At 35.9% G+C, this 18403-nt stretch overlaps 1 protein-coding gene across 1 annotated transcript in view; it reads left to right on the top strand.

Annotated features, from left to right (window-relative positions):
- The window catches only part of LOC122909317 (sarcolemma associated protein), a 143968-nt gene that overhangs the window by 91426 nt on the left and 34139 nt on the right, over window positions 1-18403 (top strand). The window contains 1 exon segment of the mRNA XM_044253312.1: window positions 3889-3951. Within this exon segment, the coding sequence (XP_044109247.1) occupies window positions 3889-3951 (63 nt within the window).

Below are 18403 nucleotides of genomic sequence, written 5' to 3'. Positions count from 1 at the left end.
TTTCAGTTGGGAAGATCCCCATTCATCCTCCTCCATTTCCACCCATCCAGCTTTAACTGAGCACCAGCTATGTGCCAGATCCTGAGTTAGATGCTTGAAGCACAGAATGAATAAAATTATTTTCCACATTTATAAAACTATGTACCTCTCATCTTAAGTTTTTATATAGAAGTTAGTGCAAGATATCAAGGGTAATACTCAGAACTTCTTATTAAATATTTTTTTCATGTGTCAGGGGATATTTTTGAAGTCCTTGGGGCACAGTCAACTCTGATAAATTTAGGAAGTACTTTTTTGTTTTTGTTTTTGTGTGGTTGGCTTTTAATCAGGAACTAGCACAATAGGCTCAAGTTATCATGTATATATGAGCTGTAAGCTCAAGATCTAATATTACATATATTCTATAACAAATCTTAAAACTCTAAATTAAAAGTTATTGCCATTAATCAGTCATTTGACTATTCTGTATGTGTTTTATAAAATACATCTACATTTTAGAATTCCAGTTTGAGTTTTAATTTGAGAATTTTTTAAAGGTATAGTTTATATTCATTACTGATACTACTAATTTCTCTATTAATTATATTTAACAAATATATATAAAATGACTTAATCCTCACCTTCTAAAAGCTTATTATTGCTAAATGAATTTTTATTTTTTGTTGTCATTATTTGCTTTTATTTTTTCCTCTTTTTGGCATGAACACTTTTTAGTCCAGTTCATCACTATTTTGACTTAAATGTTATTTATTAATAATGTTAGTGTTAACTTAGGCTGGGAACATACTCTTTCTTCAGTTAAGAGAATCCCTTTATATACAGTAAATCATCTTTATACTATTTTAGAGTTGTCAGATTACTGCTTAAAATTTTTTGCTGAGATGAGGCTAGTTATAGACAACTCCTGATTTAAGACTGAATAAGATATTTTGGATACTTTAGGGTACTTCTTACCATCATTGTTTTTTAGTGGTGATAAATTGAGTGGTGTGAGAGTGACCTACAAAGTATCCTCAATGAAATGGAATAGTAAATATCTTGATATGCACAAAAGCATCATTATACCAGATTTAATACAGAGTGGATTTTGGAATGAGTCTGTTCTGAGTCATTTGTTATTACAAACCAATTATCAAGCATTCCAGTATTACCAAAGTTCATAACGACAATATGCTATCAGATATGACTTTATCTAAAATTGCTCTTTAAATAGTAGAGCGAGAACCAAGTATAGTTTTAAGAGAATGTTTTAAAAATATCTGGGGAAGTTAAAATTAATGCCGTTTCTCTAGTAAACTCTGTCTTTTGAAACTACTTAAATCTAAAGTAGCTGCTATAAGCACAAGTTTTATACTATAAATTTTTTGTATCTTATCTGGTAAGCATAATTCAAATATATCTTAGTATAGAAAAGCACTGTCTAATAGAAATATTATGAGAACCACATACATAATTTAAAAATTTCGGATAACCACATTAAAAATATAAAAAGAAACAGGTAAAGTGTTGCTAATGTATTTTAATAATGTTTAATAACATATTTACTTTAACTCACTATACCAAAAATATTTCAACATGTAATCAGTATTAAAATATTATAAATGAAGTATTTCACATTTTTTCCTTGGTAAGTCTTTGAAACCAGCATATATTTATTTTACACTTACAACATATCTCAATTCAAACTAGCCATTTTTTCAGGGCTCAGTCCACATGTGTATTGAGCATGTGCATTGGACAGCACAGGTAGTATAGAAAATCAGAATTTATAGAAAACTCATGTATAAATAAAACACATTTTAAGTATCACAGCTCTCTCTTTTGTTTCTGTATCTGTCTTTTCTTTATATTTCTGCAGCCCTGTTTGGGATCTTAGACATGCCTCCCCCCTCCCCAGGCTCATGTATCTGATTCTTTTTGCATTATCAGTAATATCTTTTATAGTTTTGGCAAAGTGAATTCCTAAGGGGCTGAATTCAAGTAATGAAGGATTTAAAAGTGTCATCATCCAAATCTTTTACATATACTATCTGAAAGACTTTTCTCTCATATCTTAGAAAAATGCCTTTGTAGAAGTCATACAGATATATTTTATATTAATCTTGCATTTTATCTAAACTAGTATGATAAATATTTTAATCTAGAGTCTAGATATTAAAATCAGAGTATATAAAATTGTGATTAGTGGCTTAGTGAGTAATAGGGGATGTACTGCCTTAATGTCATCTCCCATCCAAGTACTAACCAGGCCTGACCCTGCTTAGCTTCCGAGATCAGACGAGATCGGGCGCGTTCAGGGTGGTATGGCCGTAGACTGCCTTAAATGTCATCTAAAGTCCTGTGATGATAGTCAGAATTTTCTCAAAAAAGTTCTGATAAGTCCTTTACGTTAAAATTTGGTTTCAGATGAGTTTTCTTACTTAAGCATGATGTTGTCTAGTTGGAGTTCTGAAAATGTTATCATAGCTTAGTTAGGATTTATGTCAAACAACTTTTGATCATGTGGATTACCATTTAACTGAGGACTCCTGCTTTGGATTTCTTGGCTCCAATCAGCAAATGCTATTTATTATATTTTTTTTCAAATTTCTGTTACAGCTAGCCTTTTTTTTTTTTTTCTTTTTTGGGGGCTATATTGTATCTCTATGTAGTGTAACTATATAACTATACAATTATATACAACTATACACACACATATCATATATAAATGATATATATGTATATATAACTCTTGACTGGAGGCTCTTTACACCATGTAAATAGGTAAAGGAGAGTGACAGATTTCAGTAGGAGAAGGAGGTGGCATTAGTAAGGATGTCAAGAGAAGTTGTAATGTGATCAGAGTAGGAGATGCCTCCCTGCCTCTCAAACAAAGTTGAGATGATGAGCAGGTGGTTGGTTGGTTGAAATGAGAAAAGAAAAGAGGTTTTCACAGTCTGAGTGGTACTAACTCATGTCCTCTTTGACATCTGTTAGTGCTTGCGTACCTTCCAGATAGTCATCATACTGTGGTATATTTTTAACACTTGAACATCCACAGTCTCCTTAGAAGTTTTGAAAGATCCAGAGATAAAATTGAAGGATGTTATCCAGATTCAGAAGTTAACTCTTTGAATCAATATAAGTAAAGATTATTGTAAGAAAAGGGTTGATACTTTTCTTAAACTCCTGTTAGGTTCTGGTTCTCTCAACTCATTAAAACAGAACAAATTCTGTTTGATCTGAACAAAACCATTTTCCAGGCTCTTATTTTAAAATGTATAGGCATTGACTTTAGTCATTTGGGTAGAGATAAACAATGTAATATTTTGAGAGTATATAAAGGACAGATTAAATAACTCAGAGGAAAAGGTTGTCTGTGAAATGAAAGTCTGAATATTGAAATGTTGCATCAGTGTCTTAAAAATTTTAAGGCATTATTTTATGGTATTCTTAAAATATTTATCTTTTGCCTCTTAACTAAGAATAGCTTTGAAGAGGGACTGTTAGAAAACAGTTATTTGAAAATTCAGTAAGAACAAATAATAAAATTTCAAAATTATTTACAGGTTTTTATTAAGCACTCATGGAGAAAGGTATATTTTAAAAGTAGGAAAAGCTTTTTAAAGCAATTTATCTATGGTTTTCTTGATCTCTTTGGATAGAAACTGTACCTTTAAAAGCTAGCTATTCAGGGTACAAGTCAATGATTATATAATTATAATTTTCAGTCATTTAGTTTTATTTAACTCCAAAGTATCTCTGCTGTTAATATCAAAAATATATTAAACTTTCATGAATCTTATTCAGAGTCACTCATGTTAATACATTTCCGTTTTCCTACGTTTGCTGTTGGTTTTCAAGAACAGCAACAAACTATATCCTTAAAGGTGTTTCTTTCTTTATTAGAGCACTTGCTTTCAAAGAGTGGCGGGGACTGCACTTTTATTCATCAATTCATAGAATGCCAGAGTGAGTACAGAGTATTTTTCACATTGATTTTAATGCAGTCAGGGGCATAAATTGAAAAATGAGAGGAAAAATTAAGATCTCAATGTGTTTGTTATCGAAGAAGTGCACAGAGGGCCATCTTCAGACAGCAGCAGTACTTTTTACATTGTTTTTGGCTTCTCTCTTTTGAGAATATTATTTTTGTGGCATTTGCCTTCAAAGAGATTTCATATTGCCCACAAAAAAAAAAAAAAAAGAAAGAAAAGAAAAAAGAGGAAGTTTCAGTTTTTACCCAAAAAAATTATTGTTGATCAGGGAATAAAATGGAATGTCAAGCACCTAAACTTTATGTGTGGACACTTAAGAGGTAGTATTAACATTAGCCTGTTTTATTTAAGTTGTAGTTCTATCACAGGTTTGCATTTGAAGTTTTTAAATAAATTTCCTAAATGATTAAATAAAGCCATGAAAACAGTGATTTCGTTTGGGCACTCAGATCTGAAGATGGCCCTTAAGGTAGCAGGACCTTTCTAGCAGAGGAGTAGCAATAGATTGTCCTACAGTCTGACATCAACCGCCTACCCTTGGGAAGGCTGTCTTTACTAATAGAGATGGATAGGTTGGCTTTTGAGGCGATTTGGACCTCTGCTGAATTCTGAGTGAAAGTGTCATGAATTCCCTCTTATTTGAAAATGACATGGCTACTTAACTCCTGAGGTTGTGATGTTCTTTTCGTCTTAGTGATAATTAAAGATCACTATGTGTAATAAAGATTTATTGATGACATCTATCCTTTTCCCTACCAGATATAAAATATGCTTTCTGAGCGTTTTCCTCTTCCTGTTCGCTCTGTTTTTGAATTGAATGACTTCCCGTGTTTTTATGCTCATTAGCTCATCTTGTGGATGTGAAAGCATATATGGTTCTCTCTCCTCTTCACACACACAGTCTCAGGAGCACTTGAGCTTTGTAAGGGTCACATCTGGTAATTATAGCAGACAAAATCAGTGGATCAGATGTTATGCTCCTCAGAAATGCCTTAAGGAAACCTGGAATTTCATTTAATAGTTTTAGAAGAGCTTCTGTTTTGTCCATTTTAGAGATTATGATGTTGAATGTTAGTTTAATACTATTTTGAAGGAAATACTTTAATAATTATTTAATAAATAAAAGTATATATTTTGAGGGAAATTATTTAATAGCATATTCCTTTGTCCTTTAAAACTTTTCCATAACGCAAAGATTAGTCCATGTTTTTGTTATCTTCTGATCATGAAATTTCACTTTTATGGGACATTGATTGGCACAGGGATTGGGGGCAAAATAATTGGTATCCACTGAAACCAACTAAAAGCAGAATATAGTCTAAAATACAAATCTCGGGGCGCCTGGGTGGCTCAGTGGGTTAGGCCACTGCCTTCGGCTCAGGTCATGATCTCAGGGTCCTGGGATCGAGTCCCACATCGGGCTCTCTGCTCAGCAGGGGCCTGCTTTCCTTCCTCTCTCTCTGCCTGCCTCTCTGCCTACTTGTCCTACTTGTGATTTCTCTCTGTCAAATAAATAAATAAAATCTTAAAATACAAATCTTTAGAAGGATTTTGTACTTGTTTTATTGCATATGGCCATTTTTTGATAAGTTAGTTTTATTTTAAATTTTTGTGATTTGTATTTTGAGCCCAAAGAAATAAAAACAGAGAACTATAAAAAAAAGAAAAGACTTACTAAGTTACAATTTGCAAAAATCTTTTAAAATATTATTGTAAACTATTTAGCTGTAGTTGTAATACAGAATGATATTTGTCTTACATTAAGAAAAAATATTTAGGGGCGCCTGGGTGGATCAGTCATTAAAGACTGCCTTGTCGGCTCAGTTCATGATCCCACAGTCCTGGGATCAAGCCCCACACTGGGCTTCCTGCTCAGCAGGGAGACTGCTTCTCCTTTCCCATTCCCCCGCTTCTTCCCTCTCCTGCGGTGTCTCTCTGCCAAATAAATAAATAAAATCTTAAAAAAAAAAAAAAGATATTTGGAGGGTCTCCTGGGTGACTCAGTCAATTAAGCGCCTACCTTAAGCTCAGGTCATAATCCCAGGGTCATGGGATCGAGCCCCACACTGGGCTCCCTGCTTGTCAGGGAGCCTGCTTCTCCCTCTCTCTCTGCCTGCTGCTCCCACTGCTTGAGCTCACTGTCCCTCACTCTCTCTCTCTGTCAGACAAATAAATAAAATCTTTAAGAAAAAGGTGTTTGGAGATTTTTATTGTGTCATAGGAGAGGCAAATGGACCAGTAAACATTTAGATATATAGCAGAAGTTATGTAAATTACAGCAAGCATCTCAATGGGGATATTAGCTAATAAAATTATAAGAACTATGTAATAGCATAGGGAAAATGTTAAATGTGGCACAGAGGGGAAAATGATAATATAAAATCCTTTTCTTATGGACAGAGAGTGAACCAAAGAACAAAAAAAATAAAATACAAGTATTTCTAGATGTCTGAATCCATTGGGTCCCAAAGTGCACACAGAGGAAGTTTGGACTGTAAGTTCTCATAGCTAGGAATATAGTCCATTACCTGAATCTGTTCAGTTCCTGAGTTTTGATAACCAGTAGCAAAGGTTTGATTAAGACTGTATCTCAGAAATTTCCAAATATGTTGGCTTCTTAAATTTGGATAGTCAGGGTTGCATACTAAGAGTTAACTCCGGTTTGATTTGTCAGAAAGGATGTTTTCATTATTTTGTAACAAACTGCCAGTATAGAAATTGTTTTGTTTAATAAGTATTATGGCGAGTAAGGCAAATGCAGCAAAAACCATTCTCAAGTGAACTTTTGAAAAATTTTGGATTATTTTTTTATAATCTCACACAAACTTTTTAGCCATTCATTGATAGCCATCCTGACTTGATTTATTATTTTGAACATGAAGTTTATACTCAGTGAGAAGTGACACTTCATATTCTTATTATCAGTCTCTATTTTTTTTCAAGATTTTTTATTTTTAAGTAATTTCTACACCCAATATGAGGCTCAAACTTACAACGCTGAGATCAAGAGCTGCATGGTCTACCAACTGAGCCAGCTAGGTGCCCCTTATTTCCAATCTTTTAAAAAGCACATGTTAAGTACCTAGATTTCATTATTTTACCATGCTTGTTATATAATCCAATTTTCACCTTGTGTTTTAAAAATTAGAAAGCAGGGGTGCCTGGATAACTCAGACGATTAAGTGGCCAATTCTTGATTTCAGCTCAGGTCATGATTGCAGGGCAATCATGAGATTGAGCCCCATGTTGGGCTCTGTGCTGGGGTGTGGAGTCTGCATCAGATTCTCTCTGTCCCTCTCTCTCTGCCCCTCCCCCTCCCCTCCCTTTCCCTCTCTCTCTCTGGAAAAGAAAAAAAAAAAAAAGCAGTTCACTTACATAGGATTTCATCACGTCTATTTTTAATATATTAACAGATTTTTTTTCCAGTTTGCATATGTGAATCCATAAGAGAACGATTTAGTTGTTGGCTATCTCCATTTATAAGGTGATTTTGATGAAATTAAATGAGTTGGAACATATTTCAATTTGTTTTCCTTTTATGGTAAAAGAAACTGTGTTTCTTTTTAATTCTCTTTTAGGAGAAAAGCTTTTAATCCTGGCAGAGAGATTGGATTTTAACAGTTTTAAATATAACCTTTTGCATAATTCCAGGGCTGTGAAGTAAATTTTCTGTGTAAAAATATACCACATGAAATCTAGAATTAACAAGTAACTTTAATAAAACTTGCTAAAAAGCTCTAGCAATATTTTCTCTTCGGGGATTTGGGCATGAAATTTGATTTAAGCAGTCCACAATCCATGTTCCCTGCAAATTGCAGTTACTCAAGGTTTACCATGTAAACTTAACAAATACGTTGAGACTGTTGTATTCTGCTAAAGATGCTTTTTGAATTAACAAATTGTGTACCTCTAAATCTGTTTCATATGTATCCTGTGAACTCTGTCACTTGATTAATTTATATGCTGAGCGTAAAGATAAATGGTAAAAGGTGGAGAATCTCAGGACGTAGAGATTCACTTCATGGGCAGAGTGAAAGACTCCCTTCACGGGACTGCTGCCTACACTTTTTTTTTTTTTCCAATTTATTTATTTTCAGAAAAACATTATTCATTATTTTTTCACCACACCCCGTGCTCCATGCAAGCCGTGCCCTCTATAATACCCACCACCTGGTACCCCAACCTCCCACCCCCCCTGCCACTTCACACCCCTCAGATTGTTTTTCAGAGTCCATAGTCTCTCATGGTTCACCTCCCCTTCCAATTTACCCAAATGCTGCCTACACTTTTAATTCCTTTTGCCATTGTTTGGTGAAGGCAGAAGCATCACAGTTGGGTACTAAAGAAACTTTCTTCTGAGGTGTGCTTTGTACAAACAAACTGTCTCCACCCCAGAAGGCATCTTCCTTTTGATGATTAAGTTAACAAGTGCCCTGAAATAAACTTCATGTCTTTGTAATCTTAATCCACGGTTACTAGGAGACTTAATGGTTTTTATTATTAGGCAAAAATCTAATTCTCTTAATATATCCTGTGTTGCTATTTCTTTGTCCTGATTAAAAAAAAAAAAATTTCTCTCCCCAACTCAAACTCCCCTTTTGAAATTACAGTCCTTATCTGTATGTTTGTCTTATTCCCTCTTTTCTATTAAGGCCTTGCTCACATAAAAATTGCCTTATTTAGAGTAATGCATTGAATCAGTGTTGTTTTGTGACTGTTTACTTTTCATCACCCTATGAGATCAACCTCTGAACAATCTCAGGAATAAGCCTAATTAAGTACTCTACTCAAAACAGATTTTTAAGTTTTCATTTTTTAAACTTTTATTTCTCTAAACCAGAACAGTTTATTTATGACAAACAATAGAAGGCAGTTCCCTGCTCTTATGTCCCCATTATAGGAAAATGCCTTTTTTTTTTTTTAAGATTTTATTTATTTATTTGACAGAGAGAGAAAGAGCAAAAATAGAGCAACAGACAGGGAGAAGGAAAAGCAAGGCTCCCCACTAAGCAGAGAACCTGATGCAGGCCTCAGTCCCTGGACCCTGGGGATCAGACCTGAGCTGAGGGCAGACACTTAACCAACTGAGCCACCCAGGCACCCCATAGGAAAATTCTTGAATTTAAACTAGATGTTGCTAAATTCTTTATTTCTTTGTATTCAGAGTGATTGTCCAATCTAGGACCTATGGAGGATTTTTGTTCTGTGTGTGCTTATGCCAATCATTTTCCCAGTTGGCTAACTTCCCAGCATTTCTTTTTTTTTTTTTTTAAAGATTTTATTTATTTATTTGACAGACAGAAATCACAAGTAGATGGAGAGGCAGGCAGAGAGAGAGAGAGGGAAGTAGGCTCCCTGCCGAGCAAAGAGCCCGATGCGGGACTCGATCCCAGGACCCCGAGATCATGACCTAAGCCGAAAGCAGCGGCCTAACCCACTGAGCCACCCAGGCGCCCCAATTTCCCAGCATTTCTACCAGGTTTTCTCCCAGTATAAGTGCATGGAAGATAGTCTTAAATTTATGCCAACAGCGTTTATTGGGGGTTTTGTTTTGTTTTGTTTTTTAAAGATTTTTATTTATTTATTTATTTGACAGACAGAGATTACAAGTAGGCAGAGAGGCAGGCAGAGAGAAAGATGGGAAGCAGACTCCCTGGCGAGCAGAAAGCCCAACATGGGGCTCAATCCCAGGACCCTGGGATCACAACCTGAGCCAAAGGCAGAGGCTTTAACTAACCACTGAGCCACACAGGCGCCCCGCCAACAGTGTTTTGACATGTAGATTGTTCCTTTCTTTAAAAAAGATCTGTTTCTGGGGACGCCTGGGTGGCTCAGTTGGTTGGACGACTGCCTTCGGCTCAGGTCATGATCCCGGAGTCCTGAGATCCAGTCCCACATCAGGCTCCCAGCTCCAAGGGGAGTCTGCTTCTCCCTCTGACCTTCTCCTTGCCCATGCTCTTTCTCACTGTCTCTCTCTCAAATAAATAAATAAAATCTTTAAAAAAAAAAAAAAAAAGATCTGTTTCTGTATTCTTGAAATTGGTTCGTTTCCTGTAATTTCAGTCTGTCCTTAATTCTCAGTTGTTTTTGTAGAAATACCCCCATGCTAACCAATATGGACATTAGGGAGGGCACATGATGTAATGAACACTGGATATCATATAAGACTGATGAATTACTGAACTCTGCCTCTGAAACTAATATAATATAATAACTCTATATGTTAATTGATTGAAGTTAAATTAAAAAATAAAATCTGCCTGTTGCTTTAAAAAAAATTCTCAAATTTTTTTTCTCTTATGTTCTTCCTTATTCTCAGGGTTTTAGAACACATAGCTTCTAAAACTTTTTATAACAAGGCAGATTATAGCACTATAATTCCTATAGCAGGAATTGCTTTAACTAATTTTATTTAAATTATTGCAGAAATAAAACCTTGTGAAAGTATGTATTATTAAAGTTAGGCCTCCCCTGTGAGGTTCTAAAGTTCTTTTTCTACTTTGTTAACTGCTACTTTGTGAAGGAAGTAAATGGTTGGCTTGATGTTGAATGCTGATTGTTCATTTTTACTTTGATTGTATTTGATGTTAATTCTAATCTCAGTTTCTTTGCTGTATTTCCCTTTAATGACCTTTTGGGTGACTATAGCTCATTTTTATCTATGATGTTTAGAATTGGATCAGAGGATCCTTGATATAAATTCTCGTTTGGTCCCTCACTGGCAGTGGGACTCTGTGCAGTATAACCTCTTTAAACCTCATTTGTAGAATGGGATGGTAGTACCTACTTCATAGGATTATTGTGAGCATTAAATGAGATAATATTTACTAAGCACTCTGAATAATGCCTGCAATTACTCAGAAAAATACATGCTCATGAGTAGGTCCAAAAGTTATGGTGGGAAGTTAGAAAGGGTGTTAGTAGGAGCTTTCTTGCTGAAATAACTTGTTTTCTCCCCTTTTTAGCTCCAGTCACAAGGCAGTAAAGCTGACTGATAGAGGTTTATCGTTCTTGTTAAAGTAATATATTCATGACATTCTAAAGATTGTTTAACTTTTTAATTACTAGTACACATGCCATTTAGAAAATTTGTTCCCCAGCACATAATTTTAATGCCCAAGTGATAACATTATTTTTGTAATGAAACCTAACTTTGAGACTTTAAAGATGTTTTCCAGTTTGGCTGTTACAAATAACACATTATGTAGTTCTTTTATATTCATCTGCTCTTCTCTTCTGTCAGTTAAGACCCCTATGCAACTGACATAAGTATCATAAGTGCTGTTTGAGTTTATGTTCTGCTTTCAACTGGTTGTAGCTGTCATGTGAGGAAAGTAACTCTTTAGCATAAAGAATTTAATCCAGTATAGGTATACCTGTGCTGCTTCTACTTCCTTTGAATGAGTTGTTTTTTATTTTTATTTTTATTTTGTGCCATGTAGTAATACAATTAGTACATAATTTATTTTTATCATCCAAGAAATAAATTTGGTTCTGTTCTATTCGTTCTTTGACCATATTTGGCAGTTTCTGCAACTCTATCAAATGTTTCTAACTAAATGCTTAGGTGATGGTTCTCCAATGTCAAACTTACTGTGCCCATCAGTTCTACCCCTTGGGAGGTTCCCTATAGAAATGCCTCTGCATAACGTATGCAAATGCAAGAATGTTCACGGCAGCATTATTCACAGCTCAAAACTGGAAATAACCCAAAAGTCCCTGAGTAGGCAAATGGAGAAATACACACTGAGGCATATTCGATAAAAGAAGACTGATGCAAAAGAATACTCACTGTAATATTCCACTTGTGTGAAGTTCAAAACCCTTACAATTATATTATTTAATCATGCACATTTGGGTAGTGTGACCATAAAGAAATGCAAGTAATTAAATACCATGAAGTCAAGATGGTAGTTACCTTTATGGGGTTTTGATTGGAAAGGGAATTGTGGGAAGCTTTAGGGGGTTGTGGTTAGGTTCTGTTTCTTGATTTGAGATGTAGCCATATAAACATTTGCTTTAAAAAAAATTTATTAGCCTGTACCTTTGTGTTTTGTGTCCCTTTCTGTATATTATTTTTCACAATAAATAAGTATGCTTTAGGGCCCCTGGGTGGCTCAGTCAGTTAAGTGTCTGCCCTCAGCTGGGGTGGTAATCTCAGGGTCCTGGGAGTGAGCCCTGCATCACGCTCCCTGCTCTGCCTCCCCTCACACTTGTGCATGTGCACTTTCTCTCTCCCTCTCTAATAAATGAATAAAATTTTTTCTAAAGTATGGTTTTAAAATACAAAATGAACAATTATCTCTCTAGAATATCCCTCAAAAAGAGGAAGTTTTTAAAAAGAAAGAAAATCCTTTACTTTATCTTTCAGTTGTACAAAGTCAAATGGTTCTTTGAAGACCTGCATTTATGATTACACGGAGGTTCTCCTGAGTCACAGAATAGCCTCTGACTTTTAGTGCTCCCAAAGAATTGAGGTGTCTACTCCAAGTTGAGAACCAGTGGTTAGAAACTTTTTTTAAGAAGACTCCATGCCTAGCGTAGACCTCAGTGCGGGACTCAAACCTACAACCCTGAGCTCAAGTCCTGAGCTGAGATCAAAAGTTGGGTACCTAACTGACTGAGCCACCCAGGTCCCCCAGAAATGTTTTTTTAAGTGTTCTTTTCCTCAATTACTTTTTTTTTTTAATTTTTAAAGATTTTATTTATTTGAGAGAGAGAGCATGAGTCTCCCACTCAGAGTCTCCCACTCCTCAGGCAGAGGGAGAGGAGAAGTAGATTCACCACTAAGCAAGAAGCCTGACACAGGGCTGGGCCCCAGGGCCCTGAGATTCTGACCTGAACCAAAAGCAGATGCCTAATTGACTGAGCTACCCAGATGCCCCTTTTCCTCAATTACTTAATTACAGGCCACTAGATTTAAGAATGTAACCTTCAAGAATAATAATAATAATAATTTCAATAGTGATGATAGCAGCAGGTAATTATTATTTAGCACTTTGATATTAGTCCTGTGCAAAAACATTTTGCATATTTAATTCTTAGCTTTTTAGAATGAGAAAACATTCAAGTAATTTTTCCAAATTTGACCCTTTTAAAAATAGATGTTTAATTCATTCATTCCGCAAATATTTATTAAGCATCAACATTGTATTTACCAGGCCTTTTTATAGCTGTGGAGGTAACAGAAATGAACAAGACAAGGAAAGCTCTGCCTTCATGGAGTTCACGTTCTTTGGAGGAAACAAAAACTAATGAACTAATAACATGTCAGGTAGTAATAAGTCCACTGAAGAAAAATAAAAGGATGTAAGACCATAGGTAGCTAAAAGGTAGCATGTGGGATTTGAACTGATTTGGAGCTAAGCTTAGTGAGGTGTACATGTGTCTTGGGAAGGAGTGTGTGAGATAGAAACTATGAAAACAGGAACTGGTCTCAAATTGGAGTTCTTTTTTTTTTTTTAAATGACGGGCCAGATAGTAAGTATTTTAGGCTTTGCAGGCTGTGAAGTCTCTGTTGCAACTACTAAACTCTGCCATTGCAGAGGAAAGCGACTGTGACAATATGTACATATGGACCTAGCTATGTTCCTATAAAACCTTGTTTACCCATCAGGGAGCATGCTGCCTGTGGCCCTATGGCACTGAAGATGACTGACCCCTGGGCTAGGTCATGTAGACTTTACAGGTCATGGTGGGGGACTTCAGCTTTTGTTCCAAGGGTGAGCATTTTTTTTTTTTTAAGATTTTATTTATTTATTTGACAGAGAGAGATCACAAGTAGGTAGAGAGGCAGGCAGAGAGAGAGGGGAGGAAGCAGGCTCCCTGCTGAGCAGAGAGCCCGATGCAGGGCTCCATCCCAGGACCCTGAGACCATGACCTGAGCCGAAAGCAGAGGCTTAACCCACTGAGCCACCCAGGCGCCCCACCAAGGGTGAGCATTTTGAGCTGTAAGTTACTCCTAAGGTGTGTTTAGAATTTTTTAAACAAGGTGGTGCTTAGCTCTTCAGCATACTAGATAAAGATTGTAATGGCTTTCAAAGTCTGCATTTATATTATTATTTGCTATATTCATGAACAACATTTGTGGAACCTGTTTTATGTGTCAGAATTGTGTTGGGAATTAAATTGTGTTGGGAATTAATGTGGAAGCTTAAATCTAGCTTGCACTAGACTAAATTCTTTATTTATCGCGTTTATCTTGGTAATAATCCTTGAGGAGTACCTAGTATTGTATCTTGTACAGAGTAAATATTTGAAGGAATGAGTGTATTCATCAAAGAGTTCATAGTATGTTGGGAAAGGTAGACAAAAAAAGATAGCTGCAGTATAGCTTGTTAGAGATAGGAATGATGGACTGTGGACAAGGAGAGATACCAAATCCATCCAAGATAAAGGAAGAGAAGTTCCATATTACACATGGTGAAATGAAGTTCCTGAGGGATTTTTGGATGAAGATGTTTGGGAAGTAGTTAGACAGGTTATTAATACTATCTAAAATGAATTTTGTTGTTGTTGACAGAGATATTGAAGATTAATGCTTTTTTTTTTCTTGGTAGAACTATAAAAATTTTGTGTTCCACTAAATACAGACAATGCTGCATTGAAAATCTTTGTACAGTTGTCTCTTTCCTGAGTAATACACGGAGTAGGGACGATGGGTCAGAGGACATGTGCTTTCAGCATTTGGATAAATTCTGTCAATACTGCCCTTTAAAAAAAATGATACCAGTTTACACTCAACACCAGAAGGACACAAGATTACTCACTCACCCCTCCAGGTACTGAATGTTTGCCAAACTGATGAGTGAATAATGCCACGGCATTGTTTCAGTGGGTAATCCACAAATTTCACATTTACTGGACATTTTCTTTTCTTGGCCTGTCAATTCAGTGTTGTTATTCTTTGCCCCTTTTCGGCTGTGTTGTTTGACTTTTTCTTATTCGTTTTTGGAGGGCCTCACATCTTTGCCATCCCCATACTCCCTTTCCTTCTTCTGTGCTTTATTTTTCTTCATAACCTCCATCTGACATACTACTTGTTTATTTATCATCTCTCCCTCCTCACCCCATTTAAGAACCAGTAGGGCAGGAATTTTGTCATTTGTTCATTTTAATGTTTTTAGCACTTAGGAGAGTATCTGGCACATAGTAGTACCCCCCTAATTAATTGTTCAATGAATGAATGAATGAATAATAACCTTTTATGTGTTCTTTATTTTTCAAATATTTTCTCCATATCTGTCACTGGCCCTTTACCTGTATTTATAGCGAGTTTGGTCAGAAAATTTTAATTTATTTGAGGTCAAATCTATTTGTCCTTTCACATATGGCTTTTGTGTTCTGTATTATGCCTAAGGCCTTTTTAAAAAAATACCTTTTGATCCCCTCCCCTCAATTCTCTCACCCCATGCCTCCTGCCTATGGCAACTACCAATCTGTTCTCTGTATGTATGAGTTTGTTGTTTTTTAATTCCACATGTAAGTGGGATCATATAGTATTTGTCTTTCTCTGTCTGACTTTTTTTTCACTTAGTATAATACCCTCAGGGTCCATCCATGTTGTTCCAAAAGGTAAGATTTCATTCTTTTTTATTGCTGATTAATATATATAATTCCTTTATCCATTCATGTATCATTGGACACCTAGGTTGTTTCCAGATCTTGGCTGCTGTAAATAATGCTGCAGTGAACATGGGGGTGCATATATCTTTTTTGAGTTGGTGTTAGAAGAGGAAGTAGAGGAAATGTTCCAGAAAATACAACACAAAAGACAAGAATTGGCTTCAGGTTTTATTTAAGAAAAAAAGGGGAGGAGATTTAAGAAAATTAAGGAATTGATCCTGGAGATCTAACATCTGAATAATAAGATTTCCAGAGTATGGGAAGGGAGAGAGGGGGAAAAGAGGAGGAATGAAAAAGAGAAGAATTTATCAGTGAAACAGGATAATTCCTCAGAATTGTGTCAATTGAGCTTCTAAACTGAAAGGATACACTGAACATGCAACAGTATATTTTAGAATACACACACTAAGCCAGACACAATAATTCACATATTATGTGATGTTGTATATATATATATGAAATATCCAGAATAGGAAATCACAGAGAGAAAGGGGACGAGTGATGGCTGGGTCTGGGAAGGGAGGATGGGAAGTAAATTCTTAATGAGCATGAGGTTTCCTTTTGGGGTGGTAAAAATGTTTTGGAACTGGATGGAGGTTGTGGTTGCATAACATTGTGAAGGTACTAAATGCCACTGAATTGTTCTCTTTAAAATGATTATTTTCTGTTATGTGAATTTCACCTCAAAAAAAAAAAAAAAAGAAAGAAAGAAACCATGTTCTGAATATATGAAATTTAGGAACACCAGGAGTAAAGACAAGATTCTGAAAATTGCCAAAGAGAAACAAAGGATCTCATACTCTATTAGTGATAATAAACTAAATTATAATATAGCAATAAATAAAGTTCTGAAATCTAAATGGCTTAATTAAAGAAATATTTTTTGCACTCATGCTACATGTCCATGGTAAAGGAGAGAACACTGTTCCGTATTGTTGTTCAGAGCTTTAAGTTCATGGAGCCTTTACCATCTTAAGATAAAGAATTATGCCATCTCAGCACATGGTTTCTAGAATGGGGGGAGGATAGAAGTATAGAAAACTACTACTCTTTCTTAAATGCCTTGGCCCTAGCTAGAACCAGTTATGTGGACTGTCCTTACTGCTAGGGTGTTTGGAACATGCAGTCCCCCAGGTGCCCAGAAAGGACAAGCACAACAGGCTTTGCTGAGCACAAGAGGTATCTACCATGCATACTGAGGAACAGGACTCACCATCATTTGAAACTAGAAGACAGTGGAAAAATGCTTCAAAATTTTGAAGGAAAATTTTTTCCTATAGAATTGTGTATGTAGTCAAACCATCAGTCAAAGGTGAGAGTAGAACACTAACATTTTCAGAGGAACAAAGAGAAAGTCAAAGGAGTCAAAGTCAACATTCTGTCATCTCCCTTTCAGGAAACTAGCAGGATATGTTACACTAAAACAAGGAAATAAAACAGGATGAGAAACATTTGGATTCTGGGGGTATGGAATTTTGGATATAGCCCAGACTAGAGCAGGAAGATTAAAGGGTTGGGGGAAGGGACAGACAGGGATATATAATATAATGGATTACCTGATGCATTTGGCAGTAGTGAAAGTTTTTATGGTTCTGTAAGAACTTGGGCAAAAGAAAAAAAAAAAAGAACTTGGGCTGTGTTTGAGGTAGATATATAAAAAGTTAGAAAAATAAAACAAGATATTGCAAGCTCCAAAAATCACTACATGTTGTATAAGAAGGTAGAAGCAGAAAAATATAATTGGAGCATATTATGATTCAAATATAAGTAATAGTCATAATACACATACTGAGTATAGATGGACAAAATGTAACTCTCTTAGAAGGATGATAGTAAAAAAGGACTATGAGTTCTTTTTTAGTCATCTGTAAGAGATTGTCAGTAGTGTCTAAAATGGAAAAGTGAAGAAATAGCAGTATTTTATTTTTTTTAAAGATTTTATTTATTTATTTGACAGAGATCACAAGTAGGCAGAGAAGCAGGCAGATAGAGAGGAAGGGAAGCAGGCCCCCTGCTGAGCAGAGAGCCCGATGTGGGACTCGATCCCAGGACCCCGAGAACATGACCTGAGCCGAAGGCAGCGGCTCAACCCACTGAGCCACCCAGGTGCCCAATAGCAGTATTTTATTTATAAATATAAATGGAGGGACGCCTGGGTGGCTCAGTGGGTTGGGCCGCTGCCTTCCGCTCAGGTCGTGATCCCCGCGTCCTGGGATCGAGCCCCACATCCGGCTCCTTGCTCGGCGGGAGCCTGCTTCTCCCTCTGCCTCTGCCTGCTACTCTGTCTGCCTGTGCTCACGCTGACAAATAAATAAAATAAAATCTTTAAAAAAAAAAAAAAAGAAAAGAAATGGAAATGGAAATACCAGAAGAAATGGCTTGAAGTTAAAAGTTGTTTCTTTAAAAAAAAAATTGTTGCTTCTAGGAAGTGAATTTAAAGAATGGAGTAAAGTAGGACAGAAGATGGAAAGGACAGCTTATATTGTATATCTTGTAGAACTGCCTTTTAAAATTATCTAAATTTATTACTTTGACGTTTAAAAAAAGATTTTAAGGAGCAGGGGCAAACAGTGCCACATACCACAAAGAGCTTATACGAAATGAAAGTTATTAAAAGGAGCCATGACCTTTGGCAGAGAGAAGGTTATAGTGATCTTGGAACAGTTTTCAGTAGTTGAGTGGTGGGCATAAACCAAGCTGCACTGGCTTGAAGAGTGAAGGAATTGAGAAATGACTTCACTTACAACAAATGTATAAATTCAAGGAGACCAACTGACATACAGGATTAAATAAGGGGATAT

This window comes from Neovison vison, chromosome 6 (genome assembly GCF_020171115.1).
Source record: "Neovison vison isolate M4711 chromosome 6, ASM_NN_V1, whole genome shotgun sequence".
Taxonomy (NCBI): Eukaryota; Metazoa; Chordata; class Mammalia; order Carnivora; family Mustelidae; genus Neogale; species Neogale vison.
Note: the sequence above shows the minus strand (reverse complement) of the source record. Positions and strands in the feature narration are given on the sequence as shown.